Source organism: Galleria mellonella, unplaced genomic scaffold (genome assembly GCF_026898425.1).
Source record: "Galleria mellonella isolate WM207_F2 unplaced genomic scaffold, CSIRO_AGI_GalMel_v1 utg57, whole genome shotgun sequence".
Classification (NCBI taxonomy): domain Eukaryota; kingdom Metazoa; phylum Arthropoda; class Insecta; order Lepidoptera; family Pyralidae; genus Galleria; species Galleria mellonella.
The window spans coordinates 8,567,430-8,585,996 of NW_026442119.1; the positions used below are offsets into that span (position 1 = coordinate 8,567,430).

The 18,567-nt window shown below is 31.9% G+C and overlaps 1 protein-coding gene across 3 annotated transcripts in view; it reads right to left on the reverse strand.

Annotated features, from left to right (window-relative positions):
• The window catches only part of LOC113509870 (alkaline phosphatase-like), a 144,945-nt gene that overhangs the window by 10,875 nt on the left and 115,503 nt on the right, over positions 1-18,567 (reverse strand). For 2 of the 3 annotated variants that reach the window (XM_031910743.2, XM_052899376.1), the window contains exons 2-4: positions 14,481-14,710; positions 12,012-12,093; positions 8,723-8,864 (exon numbers count right to left, since the gene is read on the reverse strand). In XM_031910743.2, the coding sequence (XP_031766603.2) occupies positions 8,723-8,864; positions 12,012-12,093; positions 14,481-14,577 (321 nt within the window). In that variant the 5' untranslated portion in view covers positions 14,578-14,710. The remainder of the gene's footprint in view (positions 1-8,722; positions 8,865-12,011; positions 12,094-14,480; positions 14,711-18,567) is intronic. The other variant, XM_052899377.1, reaches the window with a different exon arrangement.

An 18,567-nucleotide genomic window follows, 5' to 3' on the forward strand; every position in this document is an offset into this window, starting at 1 on the left:
ATAATTTACTACTAAACTAAGACAATTACGATGAGACTCCTTACCAAAGTATAATCCATCGCGACATACATATATAGACACTGTTTTTATAAGATGTGTGAATAAAAAATTGAGTTTTCCCAGTGTTATTTTTACTCTTTTACTGAGTACATTTTCATGTTTTAGAAAGTACTTTAAACGACTTTCATATGGGTTTATAAATTTTATATTATGCGTAGTTATTGTATGTGATTTCCGGCATATTGTTATCATCTTATATACTTATATAAAATACATTTTTTAATTTATACATTTATATACAGTAAGTTAAGTAACGTAACCCATTTTTTAAAACTAGTGTTAGTATTTATCAATAGGAGCTAATAATTGTTTTGGCATCCCTCTTAAAACGTCACCAAAGCCTGTGGTTGGCAACCCGCACTATAAACGTGACAACTACCGGCAAAATCATTCTTATGGAGAAGGCCTATGTTCAACAGTGGACAGTTAACAGCTACAATGATGTGTGATGATGTAAATTTTTTTTTAAATATTTGTATTTTTGTTTTTCAATTACGCTTAAAAGATTATGCGGATTTAAATTTGATAACGGGTAGGTAATATCCTAAATTAATAGATTATATTCTTTATATACGCAGGCAAACCGTGGAAAACAGATAATCCATTAATAAAATAAACTGAGAAGTATTTTAATTAAATTTAAGTACCTGGAAAAGTTAAATTTTGACTGATTTTAATTTCAGGCGAAAAATGGGGTTATCGATTTTATTTGAAAACAATAATAAGGACACAAAAGCCTTGACACAAATTAAAAAAAATACAACTTTCGTCTGTAGAAATCTACCTATGTAGACATATTTTTCTTTTTATGTAAGCGTTCAAATATTTATTTTCTAACGACGTTCAGATATTTCCTCCCCAATTTTAAGTGAACACTACCATTTTAGTTGAGCTCTTTTTTAGAGAAACAACAAATGCGCACTTTATTGCATTTTGGTGTGAAGTAATGTTACGTCAATCTCAAACACAAGGGGCTTAAACATCTCGTGTCGGTGTCATGGATGTTACATATTGCGACACGAATGCATTCTCGCATTACTGAGTCAGTGACACTTGGAGAGAATTGAATTTTAAAAGTAAATTCGCTTTTTAAAACAAGAACCAAAATTACTGAAGAATTGTTACATTTCGAACTCACAATAGTGACAAATGGCTCTGATTGTCCTATTAAGAGTTATAGTTGTAATTATATATTATTGTAAACATACGCACAATTATTACTGATTTAAGTAATTTTGGCAGAATAAACTGCATTTCCAAGTTTAGCAACTGCATACAAGTTTAGAAAATATAACAAAAACAGGTGAATAACGGAATTTCAGAATTTTTATACCAATGAAGTAGCAAACAAACTTACGACCCACCAGATGATAAACAATTATCGTAGTCTATGAACGCCTGCAAGTAGCAAGGAGCATTACGCGCACGTTGTCCACACTGAAGAAAGCTCTTTGACCCTTTTTTTGGAAAACCTCATGCTACAATATCTTGGAAAACTCTCAACAGAGAGCTCATGCTATAATTTGAGCGCTCGTGTGAGGAAATATCTCTGAAACCGCGCTGTATGCGACCATCCAGACTCTATGGTATGGGAGTTAATTTTGTCGATAGCGAGCTGTACGATGACAAAAAGTTGCCGTGGGAATCATATTATACAGCTCCTCTGAACACAGATCTTTTTACAAGCGTTAGAACATGCAGAGTGAGGCAAAATTTCTCCTAATATTTAAGGGTTTGGTACTGTTTTTAAGCATGGGACAATCGACAATTTTCATAGCTCGTAGTTGCACTAAGTCGAAGGGGTCAAGCTAATTATCTAATTACCACTAGAGATTAGATAGAGTCGATACTAAAGATCCCAATGTCCTTACAGATGGACGTGCCCTGAAATTATGGAGTCACAGCAAATAGTTCTTTTTTTGCGGTGAATGCACAAAGCTTGTGTCTTAGGGGGTTACACTTGACTATGTTTTGTCGTCCCCAATTATCTTAGCTAACGTTCTCTCTATTTGATATACAAGTTATTCACGATTGCCTTTCACAAAAGAAGGAAAGATATTAGTATGAATCGTATAATGGACATCTCTAGTGCTGTCATTCGTGTAAAAAATGAATGTCACCTAAGGTTAACATATCATTAAAATGTAGCAGAATCAGCGTTGGGCATATCAGAGTCTGCAGTAACCATCTGCGACGGTTTTTATACAAAGGGTCTCGGAAAGTCTGTAATAGCGTAATTTCGATAGAAAACCACGAGGTCAGATCATGTCAAATGCCTTTGCAATATCAAGACTGACAGCGAATGCCTCCTCTTGACTCTCGATGACTGAAGTCCATCAGTGTGTGAGAAATACCAGGAGATCATCAGTTGAGAGACTGAGGCGAAAGCCGTATATACTTACTAATAATATACAATAATATTAAGCCAGATAATCACGTTACTTTCTTTTCTACTTGTTTATTTTAATTTAAATAAAAAAAGATGTACTCTGTTTCCAAGAAAGAAAGTAGTCTTTTCGGAATAGGCGTAGTATAAAACTGATTAGAATATCGTGGCTCACCTATTTGTCTGTCGCCTGTGTACAGACAGGATGATATTGGATAAGTTCTAGTACTATATATTATGCTGTAAATACTTTTATGTTTTATTTATTTAACTTCATGTACATAACAAAGGTACACATTGCGGACATAACATGTAAAGGCGTTCTTTACCCGTCAACCATTTTATCAGTTTCATTTTTATTGTTACTAATTGTTTTCAATACTTGTATTTAGTTTGAATATAATCTACAACATGCTTATTGTGTGGTCCTGGTATATAATGGGCTCTCATGTCTATTCCCGTGGTTTTCGTGAGAGGCGATTAAGGGAACTTATTGGTCGAGAGATGGACAGTAGTGCCCCTTTTTAAACATCAACAAATCCTTTTCGTTTGCCAAACCGCCTGCCAAGTGTGGCAATTACTGGCAAAATCCCCCTTGTAGGGGAAGTCTATGTTATGACAGTTAATGGCTGATATGATGATGGCAACCTACACGTATGCTAAATTTCATCCCAATCTGTTCAGCCGTTTAATCGTAATTAAGTTATGAACATTCAAATATCCAAACATCTTTAAATATTTTTACATATATAATATTAGTAGGATTTCTACTTCTAAAGTTTACAAAACTAGATGTTTCAAAGAATTATGATCATTTTGCACGTCGCAGCAATATAGTTATGTTATCATAGAATAAAGTTTCGTTTGCCGTGTGTTTTGATAATATTTCCAAAGTTTGCTATTGGAACGTGTAATGACTGTAATAAATAGCCCACGTTGCAACCTATACGTTCCATGTAACTTTTTATAGATAATAAACTTGAACAACATTTTACTCCATAAAGACTTCAATTACATATACATATACACGATTATGTGCACGTACACATATATGTAGCTGCACATTAATATAATCGCGTAAAAAAGGCACTTAAGAAAAAATCAAACGAAATAAGAATTTTTTACTTAAAAAGAGTGGAGCCTTTCTCAATATTTCCTGTTTATTATGTTATGATATTTTTGCCAATTCTAACGAACTAATTTTAATAATTCTTTTTCTTTTTTAATAAATGCGTTGGTTTCTTACTAATTTCATTAAAATTCAAGTTAGATTTTTGTTGCGAATGAAAATATTCTTGGACGATATTTAAAAACTTAAGGTTTTTCTTTTCTTGTGAAATGATATTTTAATCCATTTTTGCTCGTGGGTGTCGTAGTAAAAGGAGACTAGAAAAACTAATTCCATATTTTTTTGTATTTAAAGAACAATAAAAATGCAAAAAAGAGTATCATGAAATATTCATAAACTTTATCATTTAAAATAAAGGTTCATTAAATTGTATACACACATAACCAAGATACAGAATAACTGATAATTATCAATATATTTTTTTGCTTATAAATTTTATACATTTGCGATCCATGGAAACAAAAAGTCGAAACGAATTTTCATTTTATGAAGTTGGCTAAAAACCAATGAAGATATTGGAACAGAAAAGTGAAATGGGCATGAAAATACTTGGCTAATATTGATCGACAGTTTTGACATTAAAAATTGTACTGCGGTTTGTAAATACAATAACACATATCAATGAAAGTAGTAAAAAGTAAGAGAAGTTAAACGTAGCAGGAAAAGGCTTTTTTTTGCTTTTCGTCATTCACTTTGTAACAAGACGTATGAAAAAACGACATAAATTAGCGTCTAAGTTAAAATCAAGGAAGTCGTATCGATTTGGAGAAAAAATAAAAACTTGTCCATAGATGGAATTGAATTCGAGGGATCGACAGAAAAGTTTTATATTGAAGAATAAGGTTTCGAGGTTTAAGTGGGTCTCCGACCAGTATAAAATTACAGCTTGCAATCCTCGGCGATTACGCCATCAAAAGTAGTCAAGTGACTTGAGTGATCGTAGCTACCTAATGTATAGGTCGGAAGCAATGGAATGGGCTGGGTTATTGAGTTCCCTAAATTAGGTTAAACGCAACGAGGGTTTCCTCATTCGTCATACTCGTGAATGGGTGCTACTTATAGAGATAAGTGTGCACAAGGTTACTAGGGTAAATGTTTTTACTCTATTTTTCGTGCAGCCTGCCTATTACTATTAGTAAGATTTTTATATTATATTATAGGTTACTATCATTTACATAGTAATTGTGTATTTCACATATTTAATTTTGTTTGATAAAAATCAGTCTTACAATATTATTATTAACTATTATATGATTTAAATTTAATTCATAACAAAGCCGACTCCTATTTTTACTTGATTTGCAATCAATACGGAAATTATTCTAATAATAATAATTTACCATGTAAACTCAGTTTCTAAATTAGTAATCATAATAATGAATCTGCATACAAATAAACATATATATTACTAGGTACGATTTTATCAGAAAAAATAACGTATGTTTCATCGTACATTATTGCGATTACGAAATTTAATAACAAGATTTAAATAAAAATATCAATCAGCCTGTTAAATTACAAAAAAAATATCAGAAGTGTTTCGCTTATAAATTTATAAAGTTCATAGCTATTTTAAAATAAATTTGACATTTTAATGATTGGTAAACACTTTTTTATACAAATCAGTAGTTAATAAGTTTTGACACTTGGTATTGAAATATATTAAATAACAGCTTAGAATGTTCAAAGAGAAAAAAAGAACCATTTTTTAATACAAACAACTATTTTATAAACTTTTAAGTCTATTATTATTGTAATTGCGAAAGTTTGTGAGAATGAATGGATAGATGTTTGTAACCCTTTCACGCAAAAATTTGGTACAAGAATAGGAAAAAATTTAGTAGATAAGATATTTTACGAGTACTGATATAGAATTATACTGATACATGCGGGCAAAGCCAAGGGAAATAGCTAGTTAAGGTAGAAAAAGGGAATGAGTGAGATATTAATAATGTATACTATCAACCTGCCTGTCAAGCGTGGCAACTACTGGCAATCCCCCCCCCCCCACACACACACACACACACAAGGGGAAGGCCTATGTATAGCAGTGGACGGTCAACGGCTGATATAACGATATGATCAGTTTTTGGCATTTCGACAAAGATATACTTATAGGCATGTTATAACATTAGAAAATTTTATGTGCTTATTTTTTTTTATTTATTGATTTATTATAACAATTCAATTACAGTATTTACGCAACATGACAACTTTTAATACTTATAGGTTATGTTTGGATTTAGTATGGTCATATTTATTGTGTAACTTGGAATGGTAAACCGTATATTGTCATGCGTTACCATATCAGAGAACTAATATATTATGTCTCCGCACTCTGTAACATTTGAGCAATGGTAAAAACTTTTCGTGAATTTCTTTATCTTCTTTTATGCAACATAGATGGCAAATAAACTAACGGTCCATCTAATGGAAAGAACTAACCCCGTCGCCTATTGTTCAATTAAATAATTATGTGCATTTGTGTAAACGGATCGTTCTGGTGATTAGCGGAAATTGTTGAAGATTGTGCGTGAAGAGGCCCGACAAATAGGGGTGGTTAGCGTATTCTAAATAATAGGTACTTAACTTAGGGCATTAAATCTATTTGTTGCCTATAATGGTTGAACATTAGGGTAAACATTTTTTTTTCTTAATGTTCATATAAGTAAGTTGTAAGCAGTATACATTAGGTTGAGAGAGAACACTCTTAATGTCAAGTCTATCAACCGGTAGAGTATGTTTTAAGGTCAATGAAGGTATCGAAAAAAAAATTAACAGATTTGACTTTTACAAAATATGGAGAAAAACGATTGGCGCCTTGCTGTCCGGTTCAACCCACTGAAACTGCGTAGAGATGTTGCATCTCTGTGCATCTTCTATAATATAATCTATATAATAAGTGTAATTTATCATGGGGAGTGCTCTGAAGAATTGTTCAGATTGATACCTGCTGCTGATTTTCACCTTCGTACAACCCGACATAAACTAAAATTTCATCCCAACCATCTGGACGAGTGGCGGTCCTCCACCGTGCGTTTTTCAAGACAGTTTCTTCCACGCACAACCACTCTTTGGAATCAACCTCCAGCAGCAGTATTTCCGAACCGATACGACAACATAACCTTTAAGAAAAAAGTATATTTCTTTTTAAAAGACCGGCAGCACACCTGCAATGCCGTTAGTGTTGTGGGTGATCATGGACAGCGGTAGTCACTTACCACCAGGTGAACCGCATGCTCGTTTGCCCACTGTGTTGTAAAAAAAAATTCTATACAGAGATACGAACAAGCAAGGAAAAGGAAATTTCAAAATATATTTATACACGTACTAAATTGTATAATAGAAATTAGCCGTCCAATCTGTGTTTCTTTGTATTTTGATAGGAGTTTCACTGTCCTTGGAATATTTTTAACGCAATGTTTATGTAGAAATCCTAATTTATTTTTATTTAAATCTTACATGATGATATAATATTATTTACTTTCACATTTTTTTTGTTTTAAGAATATTGAGATAGAAGTATTGCTATATGTATAATATACATAATTAATTATTATGTATATTGTACATATGGCAAACAAGTTTGTTTTCAAATTTACATCCGTGCAAATCCAGGACGAGTCGCTTATCATTCTATAAATTAATTTGTTTCACCTTGGTATATTCCTTGCTTAGACGATATTTCATAATAATTAATAAAGTACATTTCGCATTGTGGCATACAATTTTTGATTCTAATCAAAACTTTCACATTATTTTCATCGACGCCGGCACGTTTATTTTATCTTTGTATATGTAATTATTATTAAAATAGAATTTGATAACTTTTTGAAGAGGTCCATGAAGGAAGTCATTTAGATCAAAATATAATAACGTAACAGACTTTTCGTCACAACCCAAAGTTTAATTTGATGTGAAGCATTATGTTTATGTCACTTTTCAATTACTTTATAATAAAAGTTTCCTCATACCTTTCCTTTAGCATTAAAATTGGTTGACAAGATATTTTCGTATTAGGTAGGTAATGTATCCTATATAATTATTGTTTCATAAAGTTATAATTGTTAGAGATTATATCTACCTATTTGTCATCAGTGGTTGTAATTTTCTAAACATAATTATAGCATCAAAATTTTATAATAATGTTGTCAGTCTACAACCGTAAGATTAACAATGTCTTTAAGTTTGCTAGCATTGTGCCAAAATTATAGACAAATAATTCGTAATTATTATTTTTTTCTGAAAATAATAATTATTAGAATAGCAAAATTAGAAGAAAAAGATTTTTGGAAAAAGAAAACTTAACTACAGTTATAATTAGTGCCAAATATTTAATAAGACAAATTGAATGATTCGTATAACAAATGAGGATATATCGGGCGTTCAATGGCTATTCAATATAATGTTGAACACTAATAATGCCATTTTGTAACGTGTTTAGTGTATACTATCTTTGAATACTAGAAATTTGAAGTTTTTATTAGGTATAAATTGGATAGATATTTTAGACAATGCCAGCATTAGAGTGTGACCCCTCATAAATTGTCTTAAGCATAAAATATTTCATATTATATTATGTAAGTTTATATATGTGAGAGACGTTATCCTTCTGTGACCATAGATAAATTTTGTTTACAATCTAACACCTGACAGGGATCCGTATGAATATATTACCAACCTGCGAGGACGTGACAAATATTTGCTGTTAATACTATTTGATAAAATAATAATAGTATTTATTTCATATAATTTTACAACTGCTTATAGAGTTCCTGATGTCTGAGCCTACATCGTCGGTAAGGGTGGAAAAATCAATAACGTCAATAACTGTCATTTTGATGAACCTCAGATTTTAGCATTTTCGTAACATCAAAAGAATTTTATATATTTTAGTCTAACAAACGTTATGACACCTTGTCTGTAACAAAGAGTATGTAAAATGTAGTATGTAAAATTCCATATTCAGATGTATTTTTATTAAAAGTGATTAAAAAAATAATTTAAAAAAATATAACTAAGCATGTTATACTATATCTATGATAATAACTGAGTTATGGAGTGGGTCTGGAGTGCAACGTACGCGTGTGTATGTATGTTGTATGTTTTTGTGTATTTGTATAATGAATACTTAAACATAATAGTACCTTAGCCAGCGCAACAGCAGGAAACGTGTCCCATACAAGGTCGGTGTCTTCACCAGATTGTCCTCTTCGCTGTCCCCTGAGAATCCTGGCTGCTGTTGTAGTAGTCAAGCTCATACCGTCTCCCACTACTAAGATGATGTTCCTAAAGTGTAACATATAAATTAGAAAACGACAAGCAATATTAATATTCCAAGCAAGTAGGATACTAAGAATCCAATTACTAAATTAGTAATAGAAAATTGAACTTGTTGGATTTAGCTAGATTGTACCTTCAAATATAAAAAAAAAATACATTAGGCTATGACTAGGCCCTAGAAGATATTTATTATAAGATGAGCTATTCAGGTAAATAAATAACTTTGTAATTAATTTTCTCTGCTAGCTTTCAATCGTTTTGAATGGCCTTGGCATGAATATTTTATTTTTATTTTATTTTATCTTTATTTGGTCTCCTAGTAATTGTTACACTGATAAGATTTAATATTTAAATTACCGTCTATTTATACTTAGTGTACAATCATTTTAAAGGAAACACAGCATGCTAATTAACAAAAACAATAATATTCACATAAGTCTTCTTCTTCACATGCTTCACATAAGTTTTTTAGCTATTTAAATTAACTGTAATGCTTTCCTATAGAAATCCCCTTCTGTATCGAAGTGAATATATAGTAAACGATCGTTTATGTCAAGCGGAGCATGTATGCTTATAAAATACAAAAGCTATCACACGGAATCACTAATAGAATCGCAAAGTAAATAATATAAGAAATATATCTATTATTTCACCTGTGTAGCTATTGTGCTACAACTGATTTCTACGACTAAATGTATAAAAGAATTGAAAGGTAACTTTGTTTACAGCCATCCGCACCACAAACTTTGTCTTCGCTGTAAATTATAACAAATTACTTTTATGACGTAAACAAATCCATCTAATTTGATCAGCATAAGTGTTACCGTGTACTTTAATCTAAGCCAACACTTACTCTACAAATAAGAAAAAATACACAAATCATCTAGAGAACGTTGTTTATCTATAATTGATTATCATTGCTTGATTGATTACTGTCTGTTAATCAAAGCTACATGATTTGGATGTTTTTGTGTGCCTTAGATAGATACCTAATTAACTGAACCTATCATTCGTATAATACATCTTATATTCTATGTATTCCATTAAGAAAAACAAACAACTATTGTAATTACACTTAATATTTTTAGATACTAATGAAATGTTTAATAAACTGGTAATCATTGTCATCATCATAACAACTTTCAACTGTCCATTTCTGAACATAAGCCTTCCCCCCCCCCTTAAGGATTTTGCCAGTAGTTGCCACGCTTGGCAGGCAAACTGGATTTGCAACCGGCAAACTGGTAATATATTTGATTAATTGCTGGAAGAATAGTCTTATACTGGCCTATTGTATGTCTAATAATAATTTTAATCTTCGTCAACATTTATACATAGTCGTAAAACTTAATTACTTCTTTTAGTAATATACTTTAGAAATTTAAATCTTTTTCATCCTGTTTCCCTAACTACGATCTCGAAATTTTCAAACATAACATGAAATATTATATTAACAGGCCATCATGTATGACGATGATGTGTGGTCCATAGAATAGGCTACTCCCCGTGGGTGTCTTAAGAGGCGACTAAGATAACTAAATAGTCGAAAGGTGGGCAGCAATGACCCTCTCAAAACATCACCAAAGCCTAACTGCGGTTGCTAACACGCCTGCCAAGCGTGACAACTACTGGCAAACCCCACTTTGCAGGGGGGGGGGGGCTATGTTCAACAGTAGACATAGATATGATAATTTATAATGATACAGATTATAATGAAATCTTTCTGTTTGGACCACCTTACCCACTTACTATCAGTTAGAATGTGGCCACTTAGACGCCTTTTTTCAGTTATTTAATTTTAAGAATCGCTTTGTCACCTATAATTATGTTATTAAACAAAAATGTTTTGTTAAGGGCAAAAATCCAATTCAAAGTCTAAAAAAAAAAAAGATAAAGTTAAAGAGATGAAAAATTAACAACGAAAATTTTCATTGTATATTACGTTGCTCTTTGTACGTGCCTATATGCGACCGTTAGTGGTTTTCATCAAATGGGCCGTCAGCTTGTTTACCAATTCTGTTATATCATGCTCCGGACATTTCGCACAAAAACTGCGTGATCCATGGCTGTCACTACCTCATAGACAGATGATGTCTATATTATGTGCAAGTATGTGTCGATGTATTGAAGGGCATTTCCTTTTTATTATATGTGAGGTATAAATATTTCATAGTTATCTAACAGCATATATGTATTTAGGATAGTATAATATTCTCTTTCTACGAAGAGCGAACTATGAATGTGTCTTTATGCTGATTATAATAATAATTTACAAATACATAGGTACGTAAATTAAATCTATATACTATTTAGTTAAGAGAACGTTTATCATGCTGAAACATATTTGAAGTTTGCGCTAACTTGGAAACTAACTTAGCCAGTTGTTTAACATTTATGGTGTTCCCTTAAGTATTCCTTGGAATATTCAAGAGAATAAGGGTAGCCAGAAAATTTTAATACACGAAGCAATAAGCGTCTATCTGTCTGTTCTTTCGTTAAATACTAAGTATATATAATGTATATTCTATATATTTATTTATTAGAATATATATATATATATATATATATATATATATATATATATATATATATATATATATATATGCAGTATATTTTTAAAAGACCCAGTCACCAGTGCCTCGTCTTCATGGACTACACAAATATAAGGCAAGCAGTTAATGTTATAATAAAAGATATATATCAATAAATATATATGAATTGCGAGTATAAATTTAATTACAAATTATTAGAATTATAATTTAGGTAATAATTATTTGCAAAAATAAATATCCAATACCCAGCGAACTAATAGAGCGAGGTAATGGTCATTTTTATCAGGCCTGCATAGATAATACCTATATACAGAAATAATATAAATTGGGCCTTACATGGTAAGTAAAGAAAAATAAAAGTCTTGCTTCAATTATTTCATGACATTTTTAACTCACTCACAAGCTAAAATTTAAAAAAAATCTGTTTGTAATTTTCTCTAATATTTATGCTGGTATTATTCCGGATAGATATTTATAATTCAGATATTTAAAGTTGTTAAAAACATTTTTTTTTTATTTCGTAGTATTACGAGTACATAAAGAAACGCCTACATCATGTTTAGAGCAAATAAAAGTTTAGAAATATATAATATATACTTACTTAGCAACAGGATTTTTATCAGACGCGTACTGAAGTCGTTTTTGCAAAGTTTCTTGTGCTTGAGCGTACCAGTAGTGACGATCTGGACAAAAAAAATATTATATTTATATATATTATAAATAAATTCGTAGTATAATTATATAAGAAATTTCAGCTTGTTATTCGTAATTTGGTCAAAATAAAACGTGTTCTCTGGAATTCCCACAAAGGAATACTTTATTTTAAATTGACTTCATTCTTGTGTAGTCTTATTATCATACGTATTATCTCTGGAATTCTGAATATTATTTGATATACAGTTTGTTGCTATAATTCTATCATACATCATTACATTTATTGCTAAGTAAATATTATATTTTATTTATAAAACTATAGCATTCTTTTCATAGTTTTGAGTACTGTGACTACTGGCGGAATTAGGAATACCTCAAAAAGTATAGGTATGTTTACATAATTTTGTTTTACCTATATGTAAATACAGTACTCCTTAATTCTGGGAGGAAGGGATTGTTTGTAATGTGGACTATCAGCCCTTGCTAGCAATATACCCTGTTAGGTCGACCTCTACGTCGTTCCCCCCGAAAACCATCGTGCTGAATTTCTGGTATATTCATCATGATGGGCTAACTGACCTGCTTCTTCGTAACGTCTATCAGCACTTACTAGTACCCGGCCAGCACATACCTTTTGCACAGACAGGGTTACCATTCCATTGTCATCCATTATAAAAAGAAATCCTCAATTCTTAAAGACTAAATGTCTCTAATGCTTTCAATTTTATTGTATATTCTACCCTGTAATCTCATTATTAATTTATATTTAATTTTTCAGTTTACATGATTACTATTACTATGACTATTTGGTTTGTTACTATTATATTAGTCATTAGTCAAAACGTCTAAACCACAGAATCGCTTTTTTCGTGTAATGGATGATGTCACTCCGAGCTTCTAATAATTTTGCTAATGTATCACATTTTTTCCTAGTTCTTGGGTTTTTCCTTCATTTATATAAGCCCGCAAATAATTTTCATGACAACCGATTTTGACATAGTAGCTTTCATTTATTTTATGTAAATTTTAATAAATAATAAAATACCTACTTAAACTTAAATTATTGAAATTGAATAGTATCTGATTTATTTTGTAAACTTTAATAATTATTAAAATTAAACTAAATTTATTTTTGCTGACCCGCTTCGCATAAGTATAGAAAATTAATGTGTAGTCTATATGTTACTCTTTAATAATGTAGCTTTTCTATAAGTGAAAGAAGTGTTAAAATCGGTTCAGTAGTTTTATGGTACATGATTTTTGGATTTATTTTAATTCTACCACCAATAAGTATATTTTTCCTTCCGCAAAAGGCAACACTAGTTTTAATTAATGTAAATCCGATAGTATCTGTCTAGTTTCTAGTATCAGTTAATACCTATGATACCTATGATACATATATTACTCAAGTAACAACACGTGTTTCTATAACGAAGTATTATATGGTAATTAATTGATCAAAGACTGAAACTTCCACGTCGATTGATAGGATAAACAGACTCCTATTAAGTTATTACAAATTGAATTAAATTTATTTATTTCATTCTCCAATATCACACAAACATACAATTTTAACTATTTTAACACCGTAATAAGAGGTATTGCGATTATTTAAACGAATATCTTTGCACTGATCGTATTTCTGATACCATGCAGCAGTCTGTGTCGCTCTGTTTATGTTCAAAGAGAATGTGGTAGAAAAAAAACAAAGGCATTAAAATTTCTTAGTTCTCGAGAATGGCAACACATGAGTGTTATCATGGATATTCCAGTTTATTATATGATCCTAATAGTATTTTTATCTATAGACGACACTAAGCACTTTTAATCAAATACACCGACAGCTAGTTTATTGTTGTAAAATGCATTATAAAAATTATATTGTACAAATTATAAACATATTGACATTTAATGGCTGTATTTAAATAGCCTGAGAATTTTCGGGTGCGAATTATTAAAATATAATATCCTTATAACAATAAATACAGTAGTATATATAATATTAATCTAGAAAATAATATTCCAAGTAACACATTTGATCCAATCCGTCCGTTTAAAGGTGATTAAATAAGGAAAAACTTTTATGAAAATATTATAAAATAGGAAAATCAATCCGGCAGTCTATGGGGGAGGCTTATGTCCAGCAGTGGACGAATAATGGCTAAAATGATGATGATGAAGAAAATCATATTCCAATAATTATTGAGCGATTTCGAAGCGGGCGGGATTGAAATATTTTTTTATATTTTAATAATATTTTTGTATCAATTTGTAAGTGTGTAAAAAATTACTAAGTATCTAATCATAAATGTCATTATAAAATTTTCAGTTATAACATCTATGGTATAGTATGGTAAACAGTATCAGAAAAAGATTCTAAGGATTATGAAAACTTTTAAGAGAAAATATAATTTACCATAGGCTTCTTTAGCTTCAGTCTTCTGTGGCGCTGGTGACAGCACGCTCGTACTGATCGTGGACATCATGATCACGATGCAGCACCAAGCACTCATGATTCACAAGCCTCATCGGTGCAGTAGTACGTTACAGGCGTTCTAAAGAAACCCCTCTCCCATAATTTGCCACTTTCACTTTCGGCTTCTTACTCATTGATTATATTACTATCGCGATCTTTAAATTTAGTACCTGGAAAGAAAATGGATGACTTTAATTTTTGTTGCTGATTCGATAATACCCATCAAGTTAGAAACAATTATCTACTAGCACCTATTTCATATGATTATTGGTGTGATTCTATCATTACTTTTATTGTTATAATTTTATTTGTTTACAGTATAAACTTGATGATTAAACAAATCAAAATGATCTAGTTTGGTCTAGTGGTCCAGAGGATTACTTAGTGATAGAGCCAGATTTAAATTCACAACTATTAGGATCTCAATTATAGGAGCACTAAATCATTAACTCGTATCATGCGTTAAATCGAATATGATGCCTTCAGCTACCTTTCACCATCGCATAGGATAGATTAGATTCTGTACAAACCTAACAGTTTAAAACTAAAATATAATTATTTAATAAGTTCAGAGTTAAACACAGTACTAAATATTATACTTAAAAATGAGCACAATATTATTTTTATTGAGGAAATAAATTCATTAAAATTTAATAAAAATATAAAAGGTTCCCTAAAAACTTTAATTCCTTTTTTGGATAGTACGGGCATGCTATGAGTAGATGGGCGTCTCCAGAACTCAGAGATTTCTTATTCTCAAAAGCACCCTATCATTTTACCAATGGAGTCGCAAATCATGGAGCTTATTATACGCCACAAGCGCCATAGGTTACTGCACGCAGATCCTAAATTATTATTATCTCACTTGAGACAAAAATACTGGCTAGTGAATAATATTAGCAGGTCAAAAAAGTAACTCACAAATGTTTAATTTATTTTAGACTGAAGGCTGATGCTGCAGCTCAACTAATAGGTTCCTTACCCAAACAACGTGTTACTGCATGTAAACCATTCCAAAAAATCTATTTAGATTATGCTGGACCTATACAAGTAAAAAATTCCTCAATAAGAAAAGCACATATCGACAAGGCTTATGAATGTATGTTTGTCTGCTTCGTGACAAAGGCCATACATCTAGAACTGGCCTACCACCTCACTATGCCTTCCATGCCTGCCTTAAAAGGTTTATTTCGCATAGAGATTTATATAATGAAATTTTTTGCGACAATGGAACTGCATTCAAAGGAACAAGGAACCAAGTAGTTGAATTATACAACTTAAATGCTTCACTGGAACACTAAAACAGGTGCAATTCTTTTCCAACCAACAAGGTATATAATTCCATTTTATACCTAGCTATTCACCTGTCTTTGCTGGATTGGCTGTAGAGTAATGAAAAACATTACTCTCACAGACGCCTTACTTTAAAGAGAACTGTTCAAGAATGTATACTCAGTTATGAGCAATTAAATACAGTTTTGTGCAAAATCGAAGGAATATTAAATTTTAGACTGACCCCAAATAATAATTGGGATAAGGGTAGGCAGATGATGATGTTTTTCGTATCTTCATCGGATAAATCTGAGCTTAGGTATTTGACACCGGGACATTTTTTAATTGGTAAATCGGCAACATGCGCCTAACATCGTGTTACAGCCGTACATACGCTACAGTAACTCCGTTTACTATCAGACAGGCCGTATTCTTGTTTGTCACCAAAGTAGAATAAAGAAAAAAAAGACTAATAATTTGTAAGTGAATTTAAGTTTGTTTGCTTGTCTGTTACCTTTTAAACTAAAACAGCTTATTCTAATGTCATAACATTTGGTATACAAGAAGGAAAAAGGCACAAGCTGCCTTTTATCTTGGTCTATCAACACATCATGCAGACGAAGTCACGGGAAAGCAGCTTCTTTATATATGTATAACTGGACAACGGGAATTTAATGAACTTACTAAATTGTCCTTTCCGACAATTGTTTCGACTTCACCCGGAAGTATGATTATGTTGAATGTTGAAACGTTTTTATTCAGACATGTAATAATTTAGCGTTATTAGTATTGTTTAAAGAAATAAATAGAAGGGAAGCGAATGGTCGGCCGAGGAACAAATGAGGCCATTAGCTTTAAAGAGATGCCAAATTAAGAGAAACCACAACGGGATATTATGAATGAAAAGGAAACAAAATGAGTTTGCTCAGAACAAGAGCCATTAAAAATTGTAAAAGGTAGTGTGTTTTTATTAGTGTATAGGCATACACTATAATAACTGTACACACTAATAAACAGTAGGTATAGATTATGTCGACACTGCTCCGATATCTATATATTGGGTTTCTTTGAACATTAATAGTAAAAAAAGTAGTGATCATTATCTATTTCGATATTACCCATACCAATCGGATGTATGTATTTATATATTTTCATTGAGGGCTTCATTTCGATATTATACGAGGTTTGTCCGGAAAGTACGTATAAAAGTTTTTTAAAAATTTTATTTTACAATTATTCAGGTAAATCAATTTTATCCCCTTCAAAGTACTCCCCCTGTGACATAATGCACTTGTGCCAACGCCGTTTCCACTGTGAGAAGGCTCCTTGAAAGTCCTCTGGTTGTAGGTTTCTCAGCTGCCCCGTCGTAGCTTTTTTTATCTCATTTATGTCCCCCAAATGCCGCCCCCGAAGTACCAATTTGGTTTTTGGGAACAAGAAGAAGTCACACGGGGCCAAATCCGGCGAATAGGGGGGTGTTCGGTCACCGTAATGGAATTTTTACTCAAAAACTCACGGACAACAAGAGAGGTGTGGGCAGGGGCATTGTCGTGGTGAAGAATCCAACGCCCCTCTCGCGCCAATTCTGGACGAACTCGTGCCACACGAGCTTTGAGGCGTCTGAGCACATCGACGTAGAATTTTCCATCAACTGTCTGGCCTGGAGGGACGAATTCTTGATGGACAATCCCCCGAACATCGAAAAAAACAATCAACATTGTCTTGACATTTGAGCGGGATTTTCTTGATTTTTTTGTTCGTGGTTCCCCGGATGTCTTCCACTCTTTGCTTTCACGGCCATTCTTGCCGAGTTTCGAGAGAAACTTGATTACGACGCGCTGCTCTTCAACGGAAGCGGGCTCCATGCCGACGGGGTTTCGTTAAGAGGTAACTTCACAGATGGCGTGACAAGCCAGTTCGCACCGCACGGCGGTCAGACCAGAACTGAAGCATTGTTAGGGACATAAGGAAGGGGTCCTGCGCTTACCTGGCCTCCCCACTCCTCTTTCTCGCATTCCAGAACACTTTTATACGAACTTTCCGGACAGACCTCGTATATTAGATAAATGTTGTAACTAAAATGTAAAAATATTATATATTACCCACTCCTGATATATATATATATATAATATTTTGATATATATGATATATATGATATTTATAATATTTTGGAAAATATATTATTTACTTACTTAGATATGTTTTAGTTTTCTTTCATATTAATAGCTCATATCCAAAAGTTGCCTGGAGGAGATAGTAGTAGTTGTTGTACTATACAGTTATCGATTTAAAATTCATCAACAATTCATGTAATATTGATACAATAAATGACCATATTAAAAAAGTAAAAAAAAGAGAGGATATAAAGGTCAGACTGGTGTTATATTGTCGTAGTAGTGCAAATATCACAAAGAAAAAATAGCTAACATCCGAGTTTCCGCTTTCCTAACCAATCATTGTAATTTGTGTTCCTTTCAATCAACTCCAATCTAATTTAGTGTTCAGCTTTATTGGCCCCACGAAGACGGGAAACGCTTAATATATTCAGTTGGCCATGTTTATTTATATTTCTCTGTTTATTTATTGCAGTAAACTTAAGTAGATGCCATTAAAAATAGAAGCTCTTTAGTCCCACTACTAAGTCTAGATAGACTAGTCAGAAGCATTTGGTTGATTGTTGTTTATATACAAGTAGGCAATACCCATAGTATAGCTATCATAAATTTGAATGGTTATTACATTTATTGTCGCTTAG